General features: G+C 39.1%; 2 protein-coding genes across 3 annotated transcripts; one reads left to right on the top strand and one right to left on the bottom strand.

Annotated features, from left to right (window-relative positions):
- Positions 1–108: 108 nt before the first annotated feature.
- On the top strand, positions 109–16,318 carry vps52 (VPS52 subunit of GARP complex). Of its 2 annotated transcripts, XM_071529933.1 has the most exons (20): positions 109–220; positions 1,187–1,268; positions 1,614–1,666; positions 2,180–2,255; positions 2,685–2,752; positions 3,962–4,137; positions 5,670–5,820; positions 6,226–6,326; positions 7,356–7,488; positions 8,184–8,241; positions 9,165–9,298; positions 10,878–11,033; positions 11,735–11,853; positions 12,603–12,726; positions 12,855–12,950; positions 13,583–13,690; positions 14,270–14,335; positions 14,648–14,759; positions 15,601–15,719; positions 16,172–16,318. In XM_071529933.1, the coding sequence occupies exons 1-20, from the start codon at positions 131–133 to the stop codon at positions 16,316–16,318; spliced, it is 2,169 nt and encodes a 722-aa protein (XP_071386034.1). In that variant the 5' UTR covers positions 109–130. The 2 variants fall into 2 exon arrangements, with proteins under 2 accessions (XP_071386034.1, XP_071386035.1); XM_071529934.1 differs by lacking the exons at positions 8,184–8,241; positions 9,165–9,298.
- Positions 16,319–19,230: 2,912 nt separating this feature from the next.
- igldcp (Ig-like domain-containing protein) lies at positions 19,231–25,957 on the bottom strand. The gene is made up of 8 exons (XM_071529936.1): positions 25,839–25,957; positions 25,569–25,736; positions 24,066–24,109; positions 23,171–23,533; positions 21,689–21,779; positions 20,276–20,454; positions 19,540–19,593; positions 19,231–19,370 (listed from the first exon to the last, which is right to left on the bottom strand). Exons 1-8 carry the CDS (start codon positions 25,880–25,882, stop codon positions 19,291–19,293), a joined length of 1,023 nt encoding a protein of 340 aa, XP_071386037.1. The 5' UTR covers positions 25,883–25,957; the 3' UTR covers positions 19,231–19,290.
- Between the last annotated feature and the right edge of the window lie 306 nt (positions 25,958–26,263).

The raw sequence follows: 26,263 nt of genomic DNA, 5'->3' as shown, positions 1-26,263 counted from the left end.
TTTAAACCTGCTTGAATTTTCTTCCCGGTTCATTAGACCAGGGACACTTTTCTTTCTCGCGGACTTGCCGGGGAACGATGAGCAGGAGGACTCTCTATTTGTAGTTTTCTGACGTTGACGTTTGGCAGCGATGGCGGAGGTTGCTGTCGCCGGGGCTGGCTCCGATGTAAACACAGCTGTTAACGCCACAGAAAACGCCATGGCCTATCTACAAGACGAGGTAATACTTGTGTTTCAATTTTCAAGTGACAGCTACGCGTAATCGCAACAGAATATTCAACCGTTTCCTCCCCTTTCTGTGTGTTTAGCTTTGCATTTGTTAGCATTCCCAGTCAAGTGGCATCGTCAATGAATTGTAGTTGTAGCAGGCTTAGCTGGCTAGTCGTGGACAGCTAGGTCAATTTACAGTAGTTGCCATGAATTAAAGACCACTTTGACAAATGTTGTGAGTTCATTTTCCTGTTTTAGCATGCTTCCTGAAGCTAGTGGTGTAGCCTGCTGTCAAAAACACCGAGAAGCTCAATTTCCTGTTTATCAGTAGTGGTGTAACGTTAGCTCTAACTGATCTTAGAGGTTATTATTCTTTCTTTGGCTGATACATGTTTGTGTTTAGAGTCAGAGATTAATACAGTTAGATGTGTGAGTAGGAAGGAGAGAGACAGAGACAGGCCCACAGCAGAGGCCTCCCTCCTCACACCCCTGTCCAAACTACATGGAGATGATATAAACCTCTTGCCATTTTTTTGTAATTAAATGGTTTTTTTATTTTTAGATTTTTAAATTTCCCTTTTAGGGGGTGAATGGCATACATAGGAGCATGCAAAATAGTACAGATTACATTACATTTCACCCCCTACCGTCCCTCCCTCCAAGGGGCACACAAAACAGAGTGATCAGGTCCTAAAAATAATAGTAGCAATATCCAGTAAAATGTAAAATAACCAGGCTTAGGATATTGAGTACATACAGAGTACAATTGCAATTATAGAAAGAAGAAAAGAAAAAGGGGGTGAAAAATAAAACACAAGGACACTTTAAATTCATGTCAATAACAGACTTTTAACGTCCTCTGCAGCATTCCTCTACAAACCTCTCCTCCGCCTTTGAATCGTCTTACAGCTTCTATCTCAATCTAGCTACTTCTTTCTTGAACTTATTCTTTGCCTGTGTTGTTCTCTTATTGTAGAAGGGTGAAGGAGACGTCCCTAACCTGAACCTGGGAGACCTGGACCTCACTACCGATGAGTTTATCTTGGATGAAGTGGACAGTAAGACACCGGTTATCCTTAATATCCCTCATATTGTGATAAGAATACAATGGAGCTGAACAGAATGGAATGTCTTTGCAGTGCCCTCTAGTTTTACAATCTACAGCAGTGCCTTGCGAGTTTTAGCTGTAGCTGGACAGTGGGAAAGCTCCTCATGGAGTAAACTACGAGTTTTGAATAACAAAGTTCCCCAGTCTAGGTTTTCCCCATAGAAAAGAGAAAATATTAAGAGGTTTTCTCCATATATAAAAGAGAAGCTAATACCTGCAAAAGAGCATCCAACATCTAGTATTCCTGTTGAATGTTTGATTTGTCATGAACGCCATTTCACTTTGTCTCACCCAGTTCACATCCAGGCCAATCTTGAAGACGACTTGGTGAAGGAGGCGCTCAAAACCGTAAGACTGTCACAACACAAATATTTAACCTTGTTTGCCAAACATATTGTGTGCAAAGTTTGACAGGTTTGAGAGAGGGATGGAAGCCTTTTTAACACCCATTCCCTTTCAAAGCCGTCTGTTTGTATGTGCAAAAACAAGAATTTACATGCTCACCACCCCTTCCTAAGTTTGTACTACTACGATGAACAAAGGATTTGACTTTGTTATTACTATTGCTGGTTGTCCTGTGAAAACCATGTAGCTCCAGTTTTGATGATTTTCATGTTTTCACCTCAGTTGAAGGATTACCTGCTCCACTGTGGGTTGAGAAACCTCTTGGGCTTATGAAACCAAATGAAAAATCCACAGGATAAAAATGCATTGTCATCAAACTAAAAACAAGGCTGTTTTTCCTTAGTTCCTGAAAAGTTGACATTTTGTAGATGCAAGGTTTTCACCTGACAGCAACACTATGTTACATTAGTGATTAAACATATCTTACCAACTTTCTTTCCTCCTAACTTGTTTTAGGGAGTCGACCTCCGGCAGTACTCCAAACAAGTGGAGGCAGAGCTCCAGAGGATCGAACAGGCCTCCATCAAAGACTGTATCCTCACCATGCTGCATTTATAGAATTTAATATCTTTAATAGAACAGTTTGAATATCCTGATAGCATAATACACTCAGACAGAATAAAAGTGAGATTTAAATTCCCTGCTGGTTTGCCGTTGTACTGCTGCCTCACTTTTTATCCATTGTTTTTCTTTGTTCTCTCTGATTTTTAATCTCAGTCGGATTGCCTGGTTAAATAAGGGTTAAATATTCTAAAAGTACAACACAACAGTTACAGTTACAAACACACATGCAACTATTCCATATGCCACAATTTACGAGTGCTCACATAGAATTCTTGTGTGGGTGTTTGAAAAAATGTTGGTTGATGTTGCAGTTCAGTTTAAAGTTATAGTTCAGGTTTAAAGCTGTTTCCACACAGATAATCTGCCTTGTTGTAATTCCTGACCGGTCCTGCGTCAGACATCAAGGAGAGTCAGAACATAGCTCTGCTGCACAACCAGATCACTGCCTGTGACTCCATACTGGAGGTAAGACCCGATCCCAGAGTCCACTATAAAACTTATGTATCAGTGGCCTCAACAGGGATCTAGTAGAAGATATTTAGTACGGTGGCTGACGGGTGCCAACGCACTACAAAGGCCCAAAGCAATTGCATTAAAGAGAAAGGCACTGCAACTTCAGAAACTGTGCAAATTCAAAAACACATATATGAAAATTCAAAGCAAATACAACAATGGAAACATGCTGCAAAAGAAGAAACACACTGCAGAATGCCAAAGCAGAATGCATTAACAGGAAACACACACAGCACATTTCTCTTAATGCAGTTGCTTTGGGCCTTTGTACTGCAGTTGTACCCGGCGACCATCGTAATTTAGAGTAGAGTAGAATAGAATATAAACTAGAATAAAAACAGACAAGATACAGCTAATGTATAATCAAACACAGCAAGATACATGGACAGCATGACAGAGCTTCCAGTGCATATTCCAGTCATATTTACAAAATGAGTGCAATAGGTGCAAGATTCAGGTTAAGGATTCATTGAGTAACCTCTTGAATATCTACTTTGTGGTTCTGGGCAGTTCTCTAGCGCCACCCAGAGGGCAACTTATCAAATTCATTAAATAAGGAATCTCATCAATCACCCAAAATTGCTGAGACTTATGTCAGACAGTGTGTTATGAATATTAGAAGTGACAACACACATATCGCCTTTTCTATCTGTTCTACTTTTCTCTAGATGTTTGCCGCCTTTTGATATCTTTCTCTTCATCTCTCTTTTTCTTCCTGTTTTTCTCTCTCTCTCTCTCTCTCTCTCTCTCTCTCTCTCTCTCTCCATTTCTCCATCTGCACAACTTTTGCCCCCTTCCTTCTTCTGTCTCCTTTCTTTCTGTCTACTCTCCCACCTTCACCTTTCTCATTTTACTGTTCTGTCTTCCTATTCTGTGGATTTCGGGTGTCTGGTTTCTAGCTGTTTCCCCATAGAACGATTTACTCAAGTTTACAGGCCCTTAAATTAACTGGTTATGCCAAAAGAAGGATGAAGCAGTGTGTAACTTTCAACATCACTGACAAAAGCAGTAAACCAACAATTCAGTTAGAAAAAACACAAGGAACATACAATTCCATTTTTACAAGAAGCCCTCCTGCTTCCTTGTGTATCGCGGACATTTTTTAAAAACAAACTCTTGATTCCACTTTCTTCTTCTGTTGTCTTTCCGTCCATCCTGCAGCGTATGGAGGGCATGCTGAGTGGCTTCCAGAGCGACCTGTCCTCCATCAGCAGTGAGATCCAGACTCTCCAGCAGCAGTCTGTGAGCATGAACGTCCGGCTGAAGAACAGGCAGGCCGTCCGCAGCCACCTCAGTCAGCTGGTGGACGAACTGGTGGTGCCTGGAGCCATGATCTCGTAAGTGTGTGTGTGTGTGTGTTTGTGAGAGAGAGAGAGAGAGAGAGAGAGAGAGAGAGAGAGAGAGAGAGAGAGAGAGAGAGAGATATTTTCCCTTATAAACACACTGCAAAAGGATTCTCTCAACATGCCAAGCAAAATGTGATATTTTTTTTAATAGATGTTTTCATTCGTAACATGAATTAAACAAAATTATTCACATTTTGTTGTTATTTTTGGGATGTTTACACTGAGAAAACAACCTTGTCCATTAAGGAAAATATTTGTATTTACAGGTTTCAGGATAAAACCAACACATCGCATGATTTTTAACACTTAACACTTTTACACTTCTACTCTCTTTTCAGACTTGTAAATCATGTTTTAAAGGCTATCTGTAGCATTTTTAAACATCAATATATCATTGTCAAATTAATAGTGACACTTTGGTATAAGGTATTGTTATAACTTGACTTATGACTCCAGTCACAGTTTTAATTTCTGTGTGTGGTGGCTGGAAATGGGATTTTGTAAGTGTGTGTGTGTGTGTTTGGAAGTTGGGGAAAAATAACACCAGCAACCAGCTAAATGTTGGGAAATCTACTCTCTAGCCTAGTCTCTACCCTGCCATTCAGAGCCTTCAGAGGTCCTACTCTATTCTGAAAAGTCTCGTCAGCTTAGTGGATTTTGGCATGATGGCTGGCAATTTTGGCATGGCTGTGGCTAGTGGACAGACAAGTTAGTTTGCTCCCTTTTGTGTGTGTGAAAGAAAGAAAGTGAAAACAGATGAGAGAATATGAAACAGAAAGGCTATACACAGCCAAATGGTGTTGGTTAGAGCTTTAATTTCGTTAGGAGAGAAAAAGAAGGTTATTACTGTAAACTAAAACTATGACGAAAAAAAATAGGTGTTAAAAAACATTGTGGTAAAGTAAAAGTAAAATTCAAAACAAGAGTTTTTGAAAACACTAAAACTGAAATAAAATTATCTTGTCTACTTGTAAAACTAAATTAATTAAAAAAATATAGGTTTTATATACGTTTTTCATCTTTTTGATTATGTGCAGGGTAAAAAAGAGTGTATTTTGGGCACAGATTTTTTTGGCTATTTTTACTGAATGCTAATTGTAAAAGTTATGTAAATACACTTGAAAAAAGAAAATTCCTGTTGCAAACTAATGAAAAAACCCAAAACTACAATTACCCTGGTGTGCATAAATATATTTTTATAAGCCCAATTCCTGCACTATATTTGTAACTTGTACTCATAGTATTCTGTTCCATCACCACACGGCCATCTTGGTGGGAAAATAACAGGTGGTTGTAATAAATTAGCAGGTGATTATGAATCAAATGACAGCCACAGCCAATGAGCTGTGTGTATGGTAAAGTGCCATATTGGTAGGAAATACATGTGACATCATGGGAATACTATGAATATGTGTTTTGGAGTAAGAAATGGAAGATGTGGATGTTGGTGTTTGACCCCCCTCCCCTCCCCTCCTCCCCTCCCATCCCCCCCTCCCCTCCACTCCCCTCCCCTCCCCTCCCAGCACCATCCTGGACAGTCCCGTGACGGAGCAGGAGTTCCTGGAGCAGCTCCACGAACTCAACAACAAGATCAACTTCGCCAAGGAGCTGAGCTTCAGAGAGACGCTCGCCTGCTCTGACATACAAGACATCGTGGACCGCCTCAAGATCAAGGTAGGGGGAGGGAGACGCTCATGACGGGGAAGAAGGTGGGACAGGAGAGGGGAAAACATCATGTGGGTAAACATCCCACTAGCAGATGTTAATCTTTCAAATTGTATAAGTCTCATTCCATGGAACAATTAACAAAATACCACCAATTTGGAGGAAAAAAAACAAAACATAACAGAGATTCTTGCAAAATAATTGGTGATCCAGATGGTACTTTTTAAAGGATAATAGGTCATTTAAGTCCTTGGTTGACCAAATGAACACAAGACTGGCTCCTCTATATTTTAGAGATTGGTTGTAGGATAAATTTCAGGTATTGATTGTTTTTTCCTTCCTCAAATGAATGTATATCATTTTGGAATTAAACCCTTGATTATGTTTAACTGTATTACTGTTATCCCCCTCTAGGCGGTATCCAAGATCCGAGAGTTCATCCTTCAGAAGATCTACTCCTTCAGGAAGCCCATGACCAACTACCAGATCCCACAGAACACGCTGCTCAAATACAGGTGAGCACATCTGCCTGTCTGGATGATTCAGATTAGTCCAATCAGATTAAACTGTACCGCCTTACAAAGCCAAAGAGCAGTGAGTCTGTGAGTTGAGAAACTGAGAAAAAAATACTTCAAAGTTTAACTCCTGCTTCATCAAAAGAATTGTTGCTACAGAAGTCGACTCGACATCATTTAACTGAATTTATGGGTTTAATTTTGTTCATATGAAACGTAAACAGAGTCTTTCCCTCTAAAATCCCTTACAGTTACTAGTTACTTCAGCAAAACTATGATCAGTAATATAATCTAGGGGAAAATAACTCAATAATGTATTCTGATTCATTTCAGTTACTTTCAGATTACTTTGCCATATTTGAGTTAAACATGCCAGTGTGCTTCACTACATGCAGTGTCTCTTTTTGGTAATATTTTGTGATATTTTAGTAATTTTAATAATATTTTAGGCTATAAATATTGTATAAATTTAGACTCCTTTCTGGTAATTCTGGCATATTTTTTACCCGGCTAACACACAACACTCCCCGGCTATTATTAGAGATCAGGCCACTATTTGAGATCTGGTCTTTATTGGAAGTTTTACAGTACAGACAAGAAAAAGTGAAAAATTTACATACAAACACAAATTTTCTTCTGTGCCACATTTTATAAAAACATGTAGAAGAGCTACCACTGTTTAAATGGCCTTTTGAGTTTCTCGCTTTCACTTTAAATGCATTCCCAGAAATAATCCAATAATTATCTGTATCTGTAATCAGAATACACTGTTACAGATTAGTTACATTTATATTTACAACACATAATGCATAAAGTATTGTGTTACTGCCCAACTCAATGTAGTATGACAAAGAATAGTTTTTGAGATGTATATAACAATCGAAAAGCTGCAGCCATTCACTGTAGGATGTATACTGAAGATAAATGTAACTCCTGTGCTATTTAAGGAGAGAAACTAGAATCCTGAATGACCTAGAAACCTGAATGACTCAACACCTCACGCACTCTGCCTTGTTCCGCATGTTCTAGATTCTTCTACCAGTTCCTCTTGGCAAACGAGAGGTCGGTCGCGAAGGAGGTCCGGGACGAGTATGTGGACACCATGAGCAAGATTTACTACAGCTACTTCAAGTCTTACAGCGGCAGGCTGCTGAAAGTTCAGGTCAGTGGATTAACAAGCAAGGAGGTAAAAAGGTCCAATGATGTGGATTTGGGGCGTCCTGGTGGATCTGCGGTCTAAGGCGCGTGCCGTGTAACCGTGACGTCCCAGGTTCGAATCCGGCCCGGGACCTTTGTCGCATGTCATCCCCCTCTCTCGTTCTAAGAAAATTCTTTCTAAGAAATAACTGTACGCACATCGACAGTGGGTGCTGGGTTAAATGCCGAACATCAGTTAAAAAGTAAAACCTGCACGCATTTAACTCTTTATTGCATGACAACGTTTCGATCCATGATGGATCTTCGTCAGGTCAAATTTGACTTATTTGACCTGACAAAGTCAAAAAGTAGAAGACAAAGTTAAAAAGTAGTTCAAAAACTAGTTACAAAGTAGTTAAAAAATAAAACGATGTAGAAGACAAAGTTAAAAAAGTAGTTAAAAAGTACTTTTTAATTGATCCCCCTCTCTCTTTGCCAGTGTTTCCTGTCTTTCTCCACTTTCACCTCTCAAATAAAGGCAAAAATGTCCAAAAATAATCTTAAAAGAAATGTGGATTTTGCCACTGGAAAAAAAACAAAACATGTCACTCTGCAACAAAGGACTTTTAATGCAGACCTACAAAGTGCTTTACAGACAATAAAACAATACATTACAATATAAAAAACAATTAAAGTTTCTGTGTTTGTCTCTGTTGACAGTATGAGGAAGTAGCAGACAAGGACGACCTGATGGGAGTAGAGGACACAGCCAAGAAAGATATCCTTTGAACATAGTGTGCGTGTCTGTGTGTGTGTGTGTGTGTGTGTCTGTCTGTGGGTGTGTATGTCTGTCTGTGGGTGTGTGTGTCTGTGTGTGGGTGTGTGCACACGCGTGTCGCTTTGATTCATGTGTCATTCATTCTTTGATGTGCAAGTGTGTCTCCCTTCGATGCAAATGCATATGCGGATGTGTCTCTTTGATGCATGTGTGTGATTTTGATAAATAAGTCACATACAGGTTATATACCTGATGTGACAATACAAAGATGAATCCAAAAAAATGTCACCCTTGAGAATAATTAATGAATAAGTAACTAAATCACAAATATTTTGGTATACCAGTATCCCGGTAGAAAACAAGAAGTCACACACTCTAGCTCCATAGATAATTTTTCTCAAATAAGGAAAATTTTCTTTGTTATTTTATATATTTTCGAGTCCAGCCCTAGACCTTTGTCACATGTCATCCCTCTCTCTCAGTCTTTCCTGTCTCTCTAAACTTTGAACTATCTAATAAAGGCAAAAAATGCCCAAAAAATAATAACAAAAAAAAGAATATTTTCTATGGAGCTAGAGTATGCAACACACTTTTTCTTGTGTTCTCCTGTCTACTTCCAGTGATCAGCACCTCTCAACAATTTTTGGTGTGCATTACCTCTCTGTTATACCAAAATCCCAGTAACACAAAATAAAATTCTAACTAAAACGGACTATAATGGTGGTTTAGACTACTGTTTTACTGTGTTATTATTAGTATTATGAGATGTGTGGTGAAATTTGGACCCACAACTGATACTGTTTGTACCTAGAGAGGTCTAAAACAAACCCCAGGGAAGGGGTTTTCGGGAATCCGTATTTGTCTTGTATTTGTTCTTTGTGTATAATATAAAAGCTGTGATGCTCCTTGACCCCCTGCAGCAGGTTTCTTCTCTAAACCGTCTCTGAAGAGCAGGAACACCATCTTCACTCTGGGCCAGAGGGGGGCGGTGCTGAGTCCTGCTGAGCTGGAGGGGCCGATCCTCATCCCACACACCGCCCAGAGAGGAGACAGCAGGGTGAGACACTGCTGATATTTGACTTGAGTAGAAGTAAAAGCCTGACACAAAATCTGTTCTGTAATGGATGGGATTTAAAATGTAACTTCAGTCAAAACATACTTAAGTAGTAAAAGCAAAATTACTGACCTTAAAAAACACCAAAAAAAAGTACAAGTACGCCAAAAAGCGACTCAATTACACTAATGTGAGTAAATATAATTTGTTACTTCCATCCTTGAGAAACACACATACACACATACATACTATGCTGCTCAGTTTGCATAATTCAATAGCAAAATTCATACTTTTCAAACTTTTCTCAAATATTTACCAAAGGAGAGTGCCCACTCTATCCAAAATGAATAAAAGAATGACAAAGTTTCTATAAATATCAGACCAGGAATTCTGGTCTTGTCAGTCAAAGAAATCCATTGAACTGTTGAGCCACAGTGACATCTTTTGGCCGTATGGGCTAACTGAAACCTAGAGCGTACAGGTTTTAGAATTAATCAATAAATGAATCCAAGAGCAACATTTACAATCCCCTTATGTTCCAGAAAAAATATCTTAAAGTAATGAAGAACAGCACTTGAATGAGTCTTACTATCCTATCCTCTCTCTCTCTCTCTCTCTCTCTCTCTCTCTCTCTCTCTCTCTCTCTCTCTCTCGCTCTCGCTCTCGCTCTCTCCTTAAAGGAATAGTTCACCCAAATATGAACATTCTGTCATCATCTACTCGCCCTCATGCCAAATGAAACACAGGTGAAATTTGTTAGTCCATATAACACACAGGGAGGTTTCCAGCACAACTTGGTAGCAGCCTTCTCCAAAACAACTGAAGTCAATGGGGACCTGTTCTTTAGAGTTCCAAAACAAAAACCAGCCAAACAATCACACTGTGAATAGAAAGACCTATACACCATTATTTGTTTCAAATCAATCAGCTGTAGTTAAGATTTGCACTAAATGATGGTGTAAATATACTGTAGGTCTTTGTGGAACTCTGAAGAACTGGTCCCCACTGACTTCAGTTGTTTTGGAGAAGGCTGCTATGGAGTTGTGCTGCAGCCTCCCTGTGTGTTATATGGACAAACTTCACCTGAGTTTCAACTGGCATGAGGGGGAGGAGATGATGACAGAATTTTAATTTTTGGGTGAACTATTCCTTTAATGATTTTCTGTTTACACCTGTTATTATTTTTCACTTATTTCCATATTTCTTGTGAAATAAATAGAAGTTGAAGTATAAATGTATTGTGGGAGTGTTTGAGTGTTCATGCAGCTGATGAACAGCTGATAGTCTAAATTTAGGATGCTAGTTTCATAATGTCTGCAGAGTAAATCCATTTCAGATCATGTTATAGTATTTCAGTCATTATCTTCTGTCAACTCTTGCCTCAAGCTTGGCTGCAAACCACAAACCACTAATGTCAGATGCATCCAGTTTCGTTTTTAAGGAAACCTTCAGGAGTCAGGAAAACGAAACAAAACAAAACTGATCTCTGTCCCTCAATCTGTCTCTCCCTCTCTCTCTGTCTTCCCTCCCTCCCTCCCCCCCTCCTTCCTTCCCTCCCTCCCTCCCTCCCTCCCTCCTCCAGTATCCCTATGAGACGTTGTTTCGCAGCCAGCACTACGCCCTGCTGGACAACGGCTGCAGAGAGTTCCTCTTCCTCTCTGACTTCTTCATGGTGGCAGGAAACTCCGCCCTCGACCTCTTCAACAGCATCATGGGAAAGACCCTCAGCATGTTCCTGGTACCGTGCACACTCTCATTTCACTCTGTCAGCCTCTGCAAGAGACCGTGGGCTGTGTCATGTGTGTGTGAACTTCTCATCGCAGTGCATACGCAGTTATTGTCAAAGGAAAGGGCTGAGCGCTGAGAACTTGATTTTTGAGTTCAGCATGGGGTGACAGTGACCTAGACTTTCCCATAACAGAGAGGTTACAGTTTCACTCCCTGCAACAGCCAATAGTTGTCCTTCATCATCTAATTGTCCTTAAGCAAGACACCAAACTCTTCTCTGCTCGTTCATTGTAAGCTGATCCACATAAAAGCGTCAACTGTCTAATGTCTACATTGTTTGAAATATGAACTTTTAGTAAAAGAGTGCCATGTGTCTTTATTTTAAATACACTTATAGCAGCAGCAAAAGCCATAAGCAGCACCTCCCACAAGCATCTGTTTAGTGATATCAGATTTAAAAAAAAAGTGGACTAGGGCTGCAGCTAACAATTATTTTCATCATCGATGTTGATTATTTTTTTGATTAATCATTTTTTAGTCTGTAAAATGGCAAAAATAATGATAAATGCTCATCCCAAGTTATGAGAGCCCAAAGTGATTCTCAAAGTTGTTTACTTTGTCTGACCAGCAGACAGAAAACCCACAGTATTCTTCATATAATTACTCTCTCTCTCTCTCTCTCTCTCTCTCTCTCTCTCTCTCTCCCTGCAGAAGAGCATGTCCACCTACGTGTCGGACTGCTACGACAGCATCGCTGTCTTCCTGTGTATCCACATCATCCTCAGGTTCAGAGCCATCACTGCCAAGAGGAACATCCCCGCTCTCGACAAGTCAGTATCACACTCATTGATTGATTGACTGATTGATCAGCTTGATTCAGTAATTCAAAAGAAAAGAATACATCACTGTTGTCGGGGAAAAATGTCTACAAGAGGTTTTCCAGAGAAAAGAAAGAAAGAAAGAAGAAAAAAATGCTTATTTTCTCATTGACATCCATGTATTTTGGGAATTTTGCAGTGGGTTTTAATTGGTTTCAGTACCCCAAGGTTCTGAAAACAAACTCAGCACCTAAGAAAAAGAAAAACACTAAAAAGGTTTTATTTTTTGCCCAAGAGCAGCAATTTGCATTATACAGCTCCTCATCAAGAGACCAGATTACACACGTTATTCATTAAAAAGTATGAGGAACAGCACAGTAAAGCTAAAAATCTGATCTCCATTCTGTTCCTTGTTGGTAGGAGAGTGTGTCCAAACATCACGAGAAACTGCAATACAGAAGCAGGCAGTGTAGAAGTCACTCTTTTTCCATGCCACATGGTTGCTCCACACCAAGGGGGAATTGTATGGGAAATGAGATCTTACACTGTATATGACTATTTTGAGAAAGTTGGTTGAAATCATATCGGAAAGAAGTAGTTTAAAATCACACTGTTGTCTGTTTCTTTTTTTATCTGGAAACAGGAAACCGTAATTCTAACTTAAGCTCTGTTTAGCAAACAAGCTTCAAGGAGCACAGCATGATAATAATAATGATGATGAAACTTTCCTTCTGTCTTTACCTGCCCTGTTTGTCCGTCAGGTACTGGGAGGCGGTGTTGGAGCTGCTGTGGCCGAGGTTTGAGCTCATCCTGGAGATGAACATCCACAGCATCAGAAACACAGATCCTCAGAAACTAGGAGTGCTGGACACCAGGCCGCACTACGTATGTTTACACCCATACACACAAACAAACCCTGTATTCCATCTGATTGTAAAGTATACTTAACATGCATCAACACACACAACACTCCGGCTCCCGTTGAATTCAGTGTGTGTGTGTAATTATTTCAGATCACTCGTCGTTACGCAGAGTTCTCCTCAGCCATAGTCAGCATCAACCAGACGTTCCCCAATGAAAGAACCAACGCTCTGCTGGGACAGCTGCAGGTAACAAACACACTGTAGTAATAATAATAATAATAATGCATTTTAATCATAACGCACTGTAGAGGAAATCTCTCATTTAGAGTAAGAAAAACACAGTCAAAGCCAACTCAACAGGTCAAATAAATCAATAGATAAGTAACAAAGTAAGTAATAAAGTAACAAAGCAAGTAGTTTGCAAAGCAAGTAAGTAAGCAACAAAGCAAATACATCAGCCTTAAGCCAATGTGCATCAGGGTTGTAATAAGATATTCATTTCCAATACTGTACATCAAAAATTTTTTAAAGGAGATTATAAATTGAACATTTGCTCCCTTTCTCCCTCTACTTTTGCTCAACAAACAACAGATATGATTTGTAGAAAATGATTTTCTCTGGCGCCATAAACTGTGGTGAAGCTTGATGACAGCCTCTTGCAGGACATCAATGATTTACAAACTAACAGGCCAGAAATGTCGTATACTAATAATTTATCATTTATTTGAAGTGGTGATATAACACATTGCCAGGTTGAGTTGAAACAATAATTTGGGCCTAAGATAGAAGTAGAGTTGCTCTTACATGGGCTGGTGCTGGTGTTTTATTGCACTCTATTTTGCTGTGTAGAACTATAAAACATGTTGAATTTTCTTCAGGTCGAGGTGGAAAACTTTGTGCTGAAGATGGCGGCGGAGTTTCCCTCCAGGAGAGACCAGCTCATCTTCCTCATCAACAACTACGACATGATGCTGAGCGTGCTCATGGTGAGGGGAAAACTACAAACACTTACTGTCCCATATCCTGCGACTAGTTAACACACTGGCCGTATGAATGCATTTCTTTGTTTTGTATGACTTAATTGAACTAGTTTTGTGTGTTTTTTTGTTAATCAAGTTGTAGTTTAGTGCTGGACCTAAACTACAAGAAGTTTTCCAAATGATCAAACATGAAATTACTATCTCAGTCTAGGTACGAGTGAGGTTTTCCAAGAAAAGATCTGACAAATGAAGAGGTTTCTTCTCCTCCTCCTTTTATTTTGTGTTTATTCTCTTATTTCTCTATTGCATTATTTCCTTCATTTGCTGTTCTTTCATCTGTTAAGAAGCTTTGTAAGCTGTTTTGAAAAGTCCTCCAATAATAAAGATTAAATATTATCTTTCACTCTAATCTTCTAAACATGTTAAGTGAAAAATTAGGTCAAAAGTCTCATGTCACCTACCTGAGAATTTCTTCCATTCCAGTCATCTTAATTGTTGAAAATGAAACATTTTTGGCTAATTTTGGTTTGGTCAAAATCTCTGATGATTGTGTGTGTGACTGTTGTTTTGCCCTCGCTCCTCCAGGAGAGGGCAGCAGACGACAGTAAAGAGGTGGAGGGTTTCCAGCAGCTGCTCCTGGCCAGGACTCAGGTAAACAAGCACAGAGGAACTATGGGAATTTCCAGAGCATCATGTGGGAGTTTTGTTGACTCCCACATGATACAGTAGAACAATAACCCTTCACAAGAGCAGGGAATGTTTCCTCCTCCCAAGTCGTGAAAAATGTTAACTTTCCTTCTCTCTCTGCATTTTCTATATTCTCAAAGCTTCTTTTGACCCATTTCTAGTTGAATTAAAAGTGAAAAATGACTCAAAGTTGTGGTCTGTTGTGAATGCATACAGTCAGATTTTAACGAAACTGAAGTATTGTAGTAACTGGTTGTTTTTCTCTTTCTCTTACAGGAGTTTATAGAGGAGATCCTGTCTCCGCCCTTCGGAGGGATGATCGCCTTCGTGAAGGAGGCCGAGGCGCTGATGGAGAAAGGGCAGCTGGACCGACTGAAGAATGATGAAGGTGAACAGAATATTTTGGTTTGGTACCGAGGTGGGGACTCGAGTCATATGACTTGGACTCAACTGACTCGTCAGACTCGAGTCACATCTTTACTTACTTGAGACTTGACTTGACTTGGGTTCTGGTGACTTGAAAAAGGTTTCTAAAGTCTTGACTTGAGATCTTGTGTTTGTGTAAATGACTTAGATTGAAAGTGATGAGATTTGTTCCAGCAGACGACTGAATTTAAATTCTGTTTTCTGAATTTGTATGGAATGATTGAATTTATTGAAGTTGAAACTGATTATAGAAATCAAACTCATGATGCTCTTACCAAGTTTTTATCCTATTAAAACCATATTGCATTGAAAAGTCCTAGATATTTAGTTTTCTTTAAGATATTAAATTGATACTGGACTCTTGATTTGTTCTGACTTGACTTGCTGTTCTACATTTAGACTTGAGACTTGACATTAATGACATGGACTTGACTTGGGTTTCAGTCTTCCTCTCACTTTCGTTTCCCTTCTGTCTGCTAGTGCCTCATTTTGTGATGCTTTTCAGCCTCCTACATCCTTTCTTTTCTCACATCCCTCGTTATTTTTCCTCTCACATCTGCCTCTTCGTGTCTGTACAACCTCGCCCATCAGTCAACTTGTTTTACCCAGTAGCTGATCTCTTTTATGAAGGGGGAAATGCATGGGAGTCAGTACACAAGCAGACAACATCAGACTTTAGCAAACAGTTTCCAATCCCGGAAACTCAGTGACGTCTTACTGCGTCACAATTGGGACAGCACAGTTTTAAGGTTAATTACTGAAGCTCTCTGTGTCTCTCTCTCTCTCTCCCCCCCCCCCTCCAGCTCGTATCACCCAGTTGGTGCGTGGGTTTTCCAGTACGTGGAAACAGTCAGTTGAGGCCATGAGTCAAGACGTCATGAGGTCCTTCACCAACTTTAAAAACGGCACCAGCATCATACAGGTAATGACAAGAGAGAGAAGTGTGCAGGTTATCTAATTCTGTCTAATAATACTGCTAATACTCTTACTACTGTTGCTCCTACTACTGCTACTACTACTACTACTAATGGTATTTATGTTGCTTATGTTTCTTAATGAGATAATTAATTTATCATGTCACTTTTTCTCCTGGGATCCCGGGAAGTTTCAAAATAATTTATTTCCTGGCATGAATCTTAACTGAGTTTTCAGGCTTTTATATAGATTGGAGGGGTTTTCATTCCAAAACACTGATTTTTGGGGGAAAAGTTGCTACCTGGATATTCATATGTGATATTGATATTGTGATACTGTATGTTTGTGTGTGAGAGGGAGAGAGAGAGACAGAGAGAGAGACACACAGAGAGAGAGAGAGAGAGAGAGAGAGAGATGCAAAAAGCCAAAGTGACACTAAACTCCGCCTCCTCCTGTCAGGGCGCCCTGACCCAGCTGATCCAGTACTACCATGGCTTCCACAAGGTCCTCAACCAGCCGACCTTCCGCAGCCTGGCCGTTCGCTCTGAGCTCATCAACCTGCACCACCTCATGGTCGAGGTCAAGAAGCACAAGCCCAACTTCTAACAGGACCGCTTCAGCCAGATCCTCAGTCACACCACAGGGAGGAAAGGGGGAAGGCTAGCTCGTTAGCCACATCCAGTACATTAGCGTTAGCCGTGCTAGTGATGATTCCCGTGGTGTAAACAGCCATCACAATGAATTATTCACTACATTCAAAACCAAGAGACTCTGCTTCATTAACAGTCAAACCATGTAGGGTTGAAACATTTTGAAAAAGCATGAGCATGGTAAAAGAAAATGTGAATCTATGAGAATTACACTGGAGGCGACGTTTGGCTTCAGCTTCCAAGTCATATTGGAAATATTGGAAAGCATTAAGAAAGTCAAGTAACCAAACCTCTTAACAGGACTATTACCAGACAAACCATTGCATCCCATTCTCTGTTTTGCCTCTCAGCTGGAGAACACAAGTCATGTTGTAGATCAGAGCGGGCTAGTAGAAAGTGACGGAGGTTCTCCTGACACGAGATGAGCGGAGCGGCTGATTGGACAGCGACTGTCCTGTAGCCGAAAAGTGACGGATTTGATTTGTGTTAACAGACACTGAACCCCTACCTGCTCAATCACTGTATGTCACTCTGGATAAGAGCATCAATTGGATCTCTAAAATGTAAAGTCTTTATGACCAGTAGCAGTCATACAGATTAAATGAAAACTAGGAGTATTCATAACCAGAATTACACGAGAATAGAATAATCAAAAGATTAGTATAAGTATAAACTCTGGCTATTTGAGATGAGCATTCTGCAAATTGGGGTTCATATCTATATTAATGATTAAAATACACAAGTTATAGGATCATCAATACACTGATGACTGGATTCTCTACAATAGAGATATCAGAAAACAAAAAGTAAAGTGAAACAACAAAAGCCCACCTTCTACATGGCCGACTGCAGCCAGAGGTATAGATAAGAGTTTGGACTTGCATCATGCAATATTGAACTATTAAGATACTGGCAGAGTACCAGTATTTTAAAAGTCTCGAGTAGATACATGTTTTTGCTCTTTTATTGCTTTCAATTAAAGAACTGATAAATATGTACATTTGATTCATGTCAATGCAGTACTGAGGGAGAGGCTCTTGGGAACACGTCCACATTACATGGAACAGCTGTTAATCTTTATTGGTGTGAATCTCAGCAGGTGAAGTTGTTGCGTGCCTTTCCACACTTTCTGTTTGGATTTCATCGTATCTGTGCTTGTGTATATCTGCTGTGTTCATGAAGGCATTCCAGTGTGTTGCTATAGTGTTCGAGTTTTACAGTGAATCATGGAAATGTAATGTGATCGCCATCTACCTGTGTGTTTAATTTCTTCATTAAAGATTAAATTATGTACATTGAGATGCAAAGTGAGGAAATAAAACATTTTTAGCAATACAGTAATAACTTGTTTAATTTTACAATGCGTTACATGTTGCTACAATAATTTGCACTATCAACAGTCCAAGTCATTCACCATTCACCCATTCACCCATTCAAAATGCTTAATAGACAACTCAGGCTGGATTTACAGCCCCTTGTTAACTATTTGAGTTTAAGAAAAAATCAGAATGAAAGCAATGATTCACCTGCCCACTATCCTCCATCAAGTCTGGGTTAAAGGCCCAATATTATTCAATTTCTGTTTTCAGATATATTACGTTTTAGAATATGAATCATGTGCTTCGTGTGTTTCAAATGAATGTAGTTGAATTAATAGGTTGTTTCTTGCTGCAGTTTAGGGAGGAGAGCCAGTCAAGAACACATCAACATGTGACACATTTACTGGAGATAATCTGAATGATTAATCCGATGAATGATTTCTAAAGAATAGACTTTTGTAAGTGAGATGATTTATAAAGCTAGTTGCTTGGATGTATAGATATAGACATAGCCATAGACATAGATATAGATATAGATATAGATATATACACTCATTGGCCAAAATAATTGTAACACCAGTTTTCCATAAAACATAAAGAGCTGCCACGTGTTTGTGAAGCAAAACCTGCAGCCTGTTCTTACTCTGATTATCTTCGCTGTTTTGTGACTTTATCAATACATGTGCAACTTTTAGGTTACGGCCCGGTTTTTTGATGAGCGTGACAATTAATCATAATTCACTGTTAATCATATTATTATCAAATAATTTATGAATCAAATGTTGCGATCATGTCAGTAATAATTGAGTACAATCTTCAGCTAATACATAAAGTCTTTTAAAGTAATTGGAGAGTGCAGTTGTACCTCTGCTCAGTATGGATTCCCCTGTAACTAAACAACAAAAAGGATCATAATAATTGGGCCATAATCACATTTAATGCTCAATTTCAATGATCTTTTTTTAGTTCAGTTTTCCATATGGAGCACCAGGAGCAGAGGTTCACTGCACAACTCCAGTTTAGATTAGCTGGAGACTCATTTATTACTGGCAAAATATCAGCATTTGATTCATAAATTATTATTATTTGATAAATAATCAATCAAATAAAAAAAAGAGCCGTAATCTAAACGTTGCACATAAATTGAAAGTCAAAAACAGCGAAGATAATAGATAAGAGATTAAGAACAGGCTGCTGAACAAACATGTGACAGCTCTTTATGTTTTATGGAAAATTGCTGTTCTAATTATTTTGACCAGTGAGTGTAGATATAGATATCAGAAAAATCAGACTTAAGGCTCCTGTGTGAATCCAGCCTGAGTTGTTTTTAGTCTGTCAGCCTATCAAAAAAAATCACTACACAACAATATATAATGTTATTCTGTTCAAATTTTACGATCTTAAATATCTACAATACTCAGCACAATCACAAACTGGTCAATTTGAAATAAAAGTGACCAACATCTACAACTGAGAAATATATTGCACAGGTGAGAATGTAGGACAGACAGCAGAGAAAATGCTCTTCACAGCTGGTAGACTCTACTCACTCAGTAAAAAAAAAAAAAATATTCATATGGAGTTAGTTATTTTGCAGAAGAGATTTTTCTTAGAGCAGATGTAAGATCAGCGAACTGATGACGAGACTGAACAAAATCCTCAGAGACGAACAGCTGTTTCTTGTGTCATCTGGAAACAGGTGAGATGCGAGAGAGAGAGAGAGAGAGAGAGAGAGAGAGAGGGTTATTCCAAGCCGTGACTTCACTATTTTCTAACCAACTTTCTATTCATTCATTCTATTCTTATAACTCTAGTTCATTTGAGTTTCTTTTCCAGAATAAAAATGGTATTTCCTCACCTACTAGGACTTGACTTTCCTGAATCTGTTGTTGTCTTCGAGCTGTGGAGCCTTCTGTGGAGCAGTTAGTTGTTGCATCAGTTACATTTGATTATAATGCAAACCAGAATTCAAAATAAAGCTGCACTAGGAGTTTTATGTAAAAATACACCCGTCTGATCAGTCTAAATCCCAAGCTGCCATGATATCAAAATTATGACAACTGTCTCAGGTGAATGATGTAAGATTTACTTGTTAACATGGCAACACTGACAAATTCTGATTTGAGTGCGACTCCATGCGTGTTTTTGCTGTTCACACTGGCCGTGGTTACACCTGTCTTTTCAATGCGACAGCAATCAGAGCTGTCAGATCGGATCTCGGATCAGGTCATTGATTTGTCCAGGACAGGACACTAGTATGCAAGCTGTGTGGTCAGATACGAGATCGGAATCGTCGGATTTATGTCCATACACTACTGAGATCTGTTAGGAATGCGAGCCAGGCCGGATTTTGAGATGAGATCTGAGAGCGTACACACCTGACAGTTAATGCGAGCTGATGTGATTGGATGCACCAGGTCGCATTGAAAAGACAGATCTAGATAACATCAGATCTGAGTCACATCTGAGGTTTAAAAAAATCAGAATTGGGACTCTTTCAGCTGCAGTGTGAACATAGTCTTAGAGAAGTTTGTATGTCCCTCTGACCCTGGACTGATGCTCCTGTTGTAGGAGGTTTCCTGAACGCCTCTTACCGTCCACAGAGAGCTGCACGGTGCTGACCGCCAGGCCGTGTTCATCCAGAACCTTGTACGTCCCCTCGTCCGCTCTCGTTACCTTCTTTAGGGCCAGCTGCTCTTTGTCTGGGAGCTTCTCCAGGCGCTGGGTGTTTTCATCCCCCCTCATCCACAGGACGGACCACTCTGAGCTGTTCCTGTGGAGATCAGAGTTCGGTGTGTTGGTTTATTGTTAGAGCGATGGGGAGAAGGTGAACTGAGCACAGTGGCACCGCCTTGCTTCACATGCAGTGATGCAGACATTTTTTCTACTGTTGGTGACTGAGCAGCTTCACTGGAGCAGATAGGGGTTCGTGTCGCATTGACGTCGTTTCGGAAGAAGCGGGTTGATGACATCTTGTCACTGCAACTTGGAAGCGTTCACATGTTTAACTTGGTGGAAAATCCTATATCAAAATCGAAAGGCTTTAAAATCAGCCTTTCACCATTGTCAAATCCAACAATGCCAAGTCAATACTTGTGTGTGGGAGACAATGGAAACTATCAATTATAAATAAAAGGGCAATATTGGCACAGTGTGTAGATGAGCAACCGAAGGACCAGCTAAAGACACCAGCTGACTGGGGTCCTGGTGGCTCAGCAGGCTAAAGTGCATACCATGTACTTGTGACACCGTGGGTTCGAAGCCGGATTAAAGTCCCTTGTCCCACGAGATCCCCTCTTTTTCTCTCGTCTTTCTTGCGAATTTCCGTACTGTGTACTGTGCGTTAAAAAAGTAGAAATGCCATAGGTCACTATGAGCAGTGTATCAACTGAGGCAACATGCTAAAGAAGGAAACAATCAAGATTGCACTGTATGTCTGTGTGAATACAAAGACGTGAATACAGTGCAATGCCTTTCTTGTATATGGGGAGAGGGCATAGAATTTCTATTGTTTATTTCTTTATTGTTTATTGTGCCAAATGATTTTGTATGAGGAGGCTGGGACAGATTACTTTTTTGGGGGGATTACTGCGTTGTGTATTGATTTCTTCTGATCTATCTAAAAATAAAAAATGAACAAAGACGTGAACTCTGCAGTTCCCACGTTCCCATGTTTTGCACTGTGTAACAGCCATCTTTTTAGACCTAGTCCATTAAAACACAATAAAAACACAATAAGGTGAAGAAATTATGGGTTTCATTCCAAAACACTATATATCATGAAATGCTATATAAAATGAAATGCATGAAATTCCTCAGTCATTTTATCCAAAACCCAGATCATTCCATCCTCAAAAACAACTAATTTGTGAGGAAAGTTCTTAAGATGACACTTAACATCAATAGTAACCATGATGTCAACAATCATTTTGTAGGCATCAGTTTTTTTCAAATTGTGGATAATTAATTTTTGAATTAAACTCTTGGATTACAGGTAAGCAGCTCACCTGCTCTGGAAGACGACTCTCACAGACCGAGGGGTGTGGAGCTCCAGGACCATGTCGTCACCTGGACCATGAGACTGACGGGATTTATGATCTGAGAGGAGAACAAGAATAAATGCAACAAGATTAAAGACTGGAGGTGGTCAGGCTTCTGCTATCAGGGTCCATAGAGAAAATGAGATGAGAACAGAAGTGAAATTGTGTGATTAGATTAGATGAGAAAAGGAGAGATAAGATTAAATGAGAAGAGAAGAGAAGAAAAGAGATGAGAAAGGGAGAAGAGATTGGATGAGACAATATGAGAAAAGGAGATGAGATGAGATAAGGAGATATAAGACTATAAAATTAATTATGAGATTAGATGAGATGAGAAAGGGAGAAGAGATGAGAAAAGGAGATGAGATGAGAGGAGATATAAGACTAAAATTAGTGATGAGATTAGATGAGATGAGAAAGGGAGAAGAGATGAGATGAGAAAAGACGAGAAAAGGAGATAAGATGAGATAAGGAGATATAAGACTATAAAATTAGTGATGAGATTAGATGAGAAGAGAAAGGGAGAAGAGATGAGAAAAGGAGATGAGATGAGAAGAGATATAAGACTATAAAATTAGTGATGAGATTAGATGAGATGAGAAATGGAGAAGAGATTGGATGAGACAAAATGAGAAAAGGAGATGAGATGAGATAAGGAGATATAAGACAATAAAATTAATGATGAGATTAGATGAGATGAGATGAGAGAAGGAGATATAAGACTATAAAATTAGTGATGAGATTAGATGAGATGAGAAAGGGAGAAGAGATGAGAAAAGGAGATGAGAAAGGGAGAAGGGATGAGATGAGAAAAGATGAGAAAAGGAGATGAGATAAGGAGATATAAAACTATAAAATTAGTGATGAGATTAGATGAGATGAGAAAGGGAGAAGAGATGAGAAAAGGAGATGAGAAAGGGAGAAGAGATGAGATGAGAAAAGATGAGAAAAGGAGATGAGATGAGATAAGGAGATATAAGACTATAAAATTAGTGATGAGATTAGATGAGATGAGAAAGGGAGAAAAGATGAGAAAAGGAGATGAGATGAGGGAAGGAGATACAAGACTACAAAATTAGTGATGAGATTAGATGAGATGAGAGAAGGAGATATAAGACTATAAAATTAGTGACGATATTAGATGAGATGAGAAAGGGAGAAGAGATGAGAAAATGAGATGAGAGAAGAGATGAGAAAAGGAGAAGAGATTAGATGAGAAAACGAGTTGAGATGAGATAAGGAGAGAAGACATTAGATGAGAAATGGAGACATGAGATGAGAAGACAAATGAGCAGAACAAAAAAAAGAAGAAAAGGGGACAGATGAATAAAGGAGAGAACAAAAGAAAAGAAACAAGTCAGAAATAGAATAAAGAAATAGAGAATAGAAGAAATAGACGTGAAACAGAAATAGAATAGAGAGAGAACAACCATCCAAAGCCCAACTGACCATAGACAGACAGCCTGACACTCTGGATGAAGACTCTGGTGTTCAGCCTCGCTCCCTCCACCACCATGAAGCTCTCATACAGCCCCGTGTCTCCAAACTGGACGTCATTCACGATCAGAGAGCAGTCCCCGGCCTTGAGACTCTCCGGGACAACTTCCGCCCGGTCCCGAAACTCCTGCGCCTGCCATACCTGCTCCCCCTTCCCTTCGTACACGGTGTCATCGGGGGTCTGCCACTGGACATGGCAGTCGGGGGGCGCCGTCCCGGCCAGACGGGACTTCCAGCTGCAGGGAAGCACCGCCTGGCCGCCCACCACAGAGGAGATGGACACCGGAGTGGTGGAGACGGTCAGGGGAGAGGAGTCTGCAAGGAGAGATGCATTGAAGGACGCAATAGAAGCGTTGCTGTTGCATCACAAATTTCCTTGCAGCCATAGCTGGTGCCAACATGGAGGTCCAAATAAAGTCTAAATCTCTACCAAGCAGCTAGAAACAGAGAGCTATCTGAAAAAGCTTGTTGTGGTGTGGCCGTAGATCCATTCAGTAACGTTCTCAGTAAAAGTGAATAGTGTGATAAGGTGGATTTGTTTCCAAATGTAGGTTACTGTGACACAGTAAACTGTCTTGTCTTTAGCCCTAGTCTCTACTCCAAAACATGAAGAATTGTAGCTTGAGAAGAGTCAGCTCAGTTAACCTGAACAACCTGAACAGCCAACAAGCTGAACATTAAACACAAAATCGATCAGATGGATCAGAGAATACAAGCACTTTCAATTGATATACATTCATTAAATAGAATTACCAATTTTATGAACCTCAATCTTGTGTCAAGACCAGATTTTTTTCTTTTCTTTTTCATTTTATTCTTTTTGACATAAAAAAGTAGAGACACTCACCAACTAAACTGACCATCAGGATGAAATGAAGATGTACGAAACACCTGAAATAATCAGGATTAATGAGAAATAGTCTTTAGCAAGAGGTGACAGCCTCATTTTATAACATAAGCCTTCTTATCCAACAAATGAGAACTACAGGGAGTCCTTTGAGAAGGTTATACACAAATATCATAGCAAAATTGTAATTATTGTTGCAATAGGAATATTATAGGAATATTACAGTGACACAATAGATTGAAAAAAAAGGACACTCTAAACTCACTCCTTAGTACTATCACAGACACACATTAAGTTCCTATAGGAATACTCCAGGAATATTAGGCTATAGGAGATATAAAAAACAAAAAACAAATAAACTGAGGACGAAGTCACTTTAAGCTCAGGACTGAAAACCACAGAGACACTACCAGTCCCTACAGGAATATTATAATGATAGGGGTCGTTGTGGAAATACAGTAATAACTGGTTAAGCATAATTACTATTTGCACAAATTAAAAGCTCAAGTGGTAGAGAAGGCAGAAAGAGGAAGAATAAAGGGATTGTTTTGGGTTTTTTTTTTCCTTCAGTGGATTTAATTATAACGTCTGTAACTCTAAATAAGAGGGAGCAAAAAGGAGGAGAGAGATTTATAAACACACCACACACACACACACACACACACACACACATTTATTACATTATATTCATTGTATTCTGATGCTTGTTTGGCAGTACTGTTCATCATGCCAATAAAGCATACTGAACTGAAATGAATCGAAATTAAATTGAATTGAGAGAATGAGAGTTATTTTTCATAATAATGCTTTCATAACTATTTCACTATTTCATATTTTTTACGAACTTTTTTGTGGGTTTTTTTTTTAATATAAATTATTGTTTCTTTATAACATTCATGTCAATAAAACAAACTGAATTTAATTAAATTGAACTGAGAGAGAGAGAGATATTTTTGTATTCAATTAAATATTATGATTCTTATTTGCCAATATTCATCTAATATCTATGCCAGTCAAACATTGAATTGAGAGAGAGAGAGAGAGAGAGAGAGAGAGAGAGAGAGAGAGAGAGAGAGAGAGAGAGAGAGAGAGAGAGGGCGAGATCAGTTTCGTTTCGTGTTGATTTTCTGTTTCCTGCAAAACGAAACTGTCCCTCGGGAGTTTGTGGATTGCAGAAATTCAGATTCAGCCAAATGTCAACAGAACCGACTGACTGAGCCAGACCGAAATACTGTAGGCTACTATATGATGACCTGAAGTGGCCTCACGCTGCAGATCACCATCAGACTTTTATTTATGTATTTAGACTGCCAGCTGTTGCATGGACACTCCCACGATGCATTTATACTTCAACTTCTATTTAATTTACAAGAAATATGGAAATAAATGAGAAATAACAACAGGTGTAAACAGTCAGAAATAATAATAATTAAAAAAAAGCCTTAAATTGCCACATACACACACGTGATATACAGTATATGTAATAAATTAAATGTTTCTTACCGATATCGGCTTTGTGCATTATACATGTTCATTGCAGCAGATGGAAACATAGTTGAGTCCTCTTCTTCCAGTGACGGGCGTGAGAGAGTGTTGCTCAAGTTTATTGGGATCCGAGATGCTATCAAGTCGGCAGCACAATCTGACTCACTGGCATCTGGTAACCTGGTTCTTTCAGAATAAAAGTTGTAATTTGAGCACGTAATTTCAAGTCATTCATTCAAGTCTTTCAGAGCTGACTAATGCAAGAAATTTGTGCTAAATCATACTCACAAGTAAGTATTGTTACTAAAAACGGGGAGGAGCAGAACTACCATGTAACTGCAACATCCTGTGTTTGAATCCAGCTGTTAACAAAAGAATAAAATGTTCATTAAACGTGCAAGTTAATCATTCCTTTTCATCTATCTATAAATTACTGATTTGCAAAATAAATAAATAAACAACTAAATAAAAAGGCATTTCATCGGTTAATCAATTTATGGATTCAGTAATTTATTCAGTAATTTAGGCTACTTTAACACATTTGACACATTTAATTAACATTTTATTGTTTTATTAGAAGTTTTATTGTGTCAAGTGTGAATTTAAATAATCACTTTATAGATTTATTTTTAATGTAGGTGATCTTAATCAATTAGGCTAATAATTACTAATCACTGAGCCAGACTAAAATAACAAGATTGGCATACAAGAAG

This window comes from Centroberyx affinis, unplaced genomic scaffold, assembly GCF_046629955.1.
Source record: "Centroberyx affinis isolate AG114_WGS23_722 - 3 ecotype Tasmania unplaced genomic scaffold, CSIRO-AGI_Caff_v1 ptg001852l_1, whole genome shotgun sequence".
Classification (NCBI taxonomy): Eukaryota; Metazoa; Chordata; class Actinopteri; order Beryciformes; family Berycidae; genus Centroberyx; species Centroberyx affinis.
Note: the sequence above shows the minus strand (reverse complement) of the source record. Positions and strands in the feature narration are given on the sequence as shown.

Coding starts and splice junctions, on each gene's coding strand:
- vps52 (XM_071529933.1), top strand. CDS start 131: ATGGCGGAGGTTGCTGTCGCCGGGGCTGGCTCCGATGTAAACACAGCT. Junction 4,138..5,669: donor GTGCCTGGAGCCATGATCTC/GTAAGTGTGTGT, acceptor CTCCCCTCCCAG/CACCATCCTGGACAGTCCCG. Junction 5,821..6,225: donor TGGACCGCCTCAAGATCAAG/GTAGGGGGAGGG, acceptor ATCCCCCTCTAG/GCGGTATCCAAGATCCGAGA.
- igldcp (XM_071529936.1), bottom strand. CDS start 25,882: ATGGTAGTTCTGCTCCTCCCCGTTTTTAGTAACAATACTTACTT. Junction 21,780..23,170: donor TGTCAGGCTGTCTGTCTATG/GTCAGTTGGGCT, acceptor TTCTCCTCTCAG/ATCATAAATCCCGTCAGTCT. Junction 19,371..19,539: donor GGAAAGTCAAGTCCTAGTAG/GTGAGGAAATAC, acceptor ACCTGTTTCCAG/ATGACACAAGAAACAGCTGT.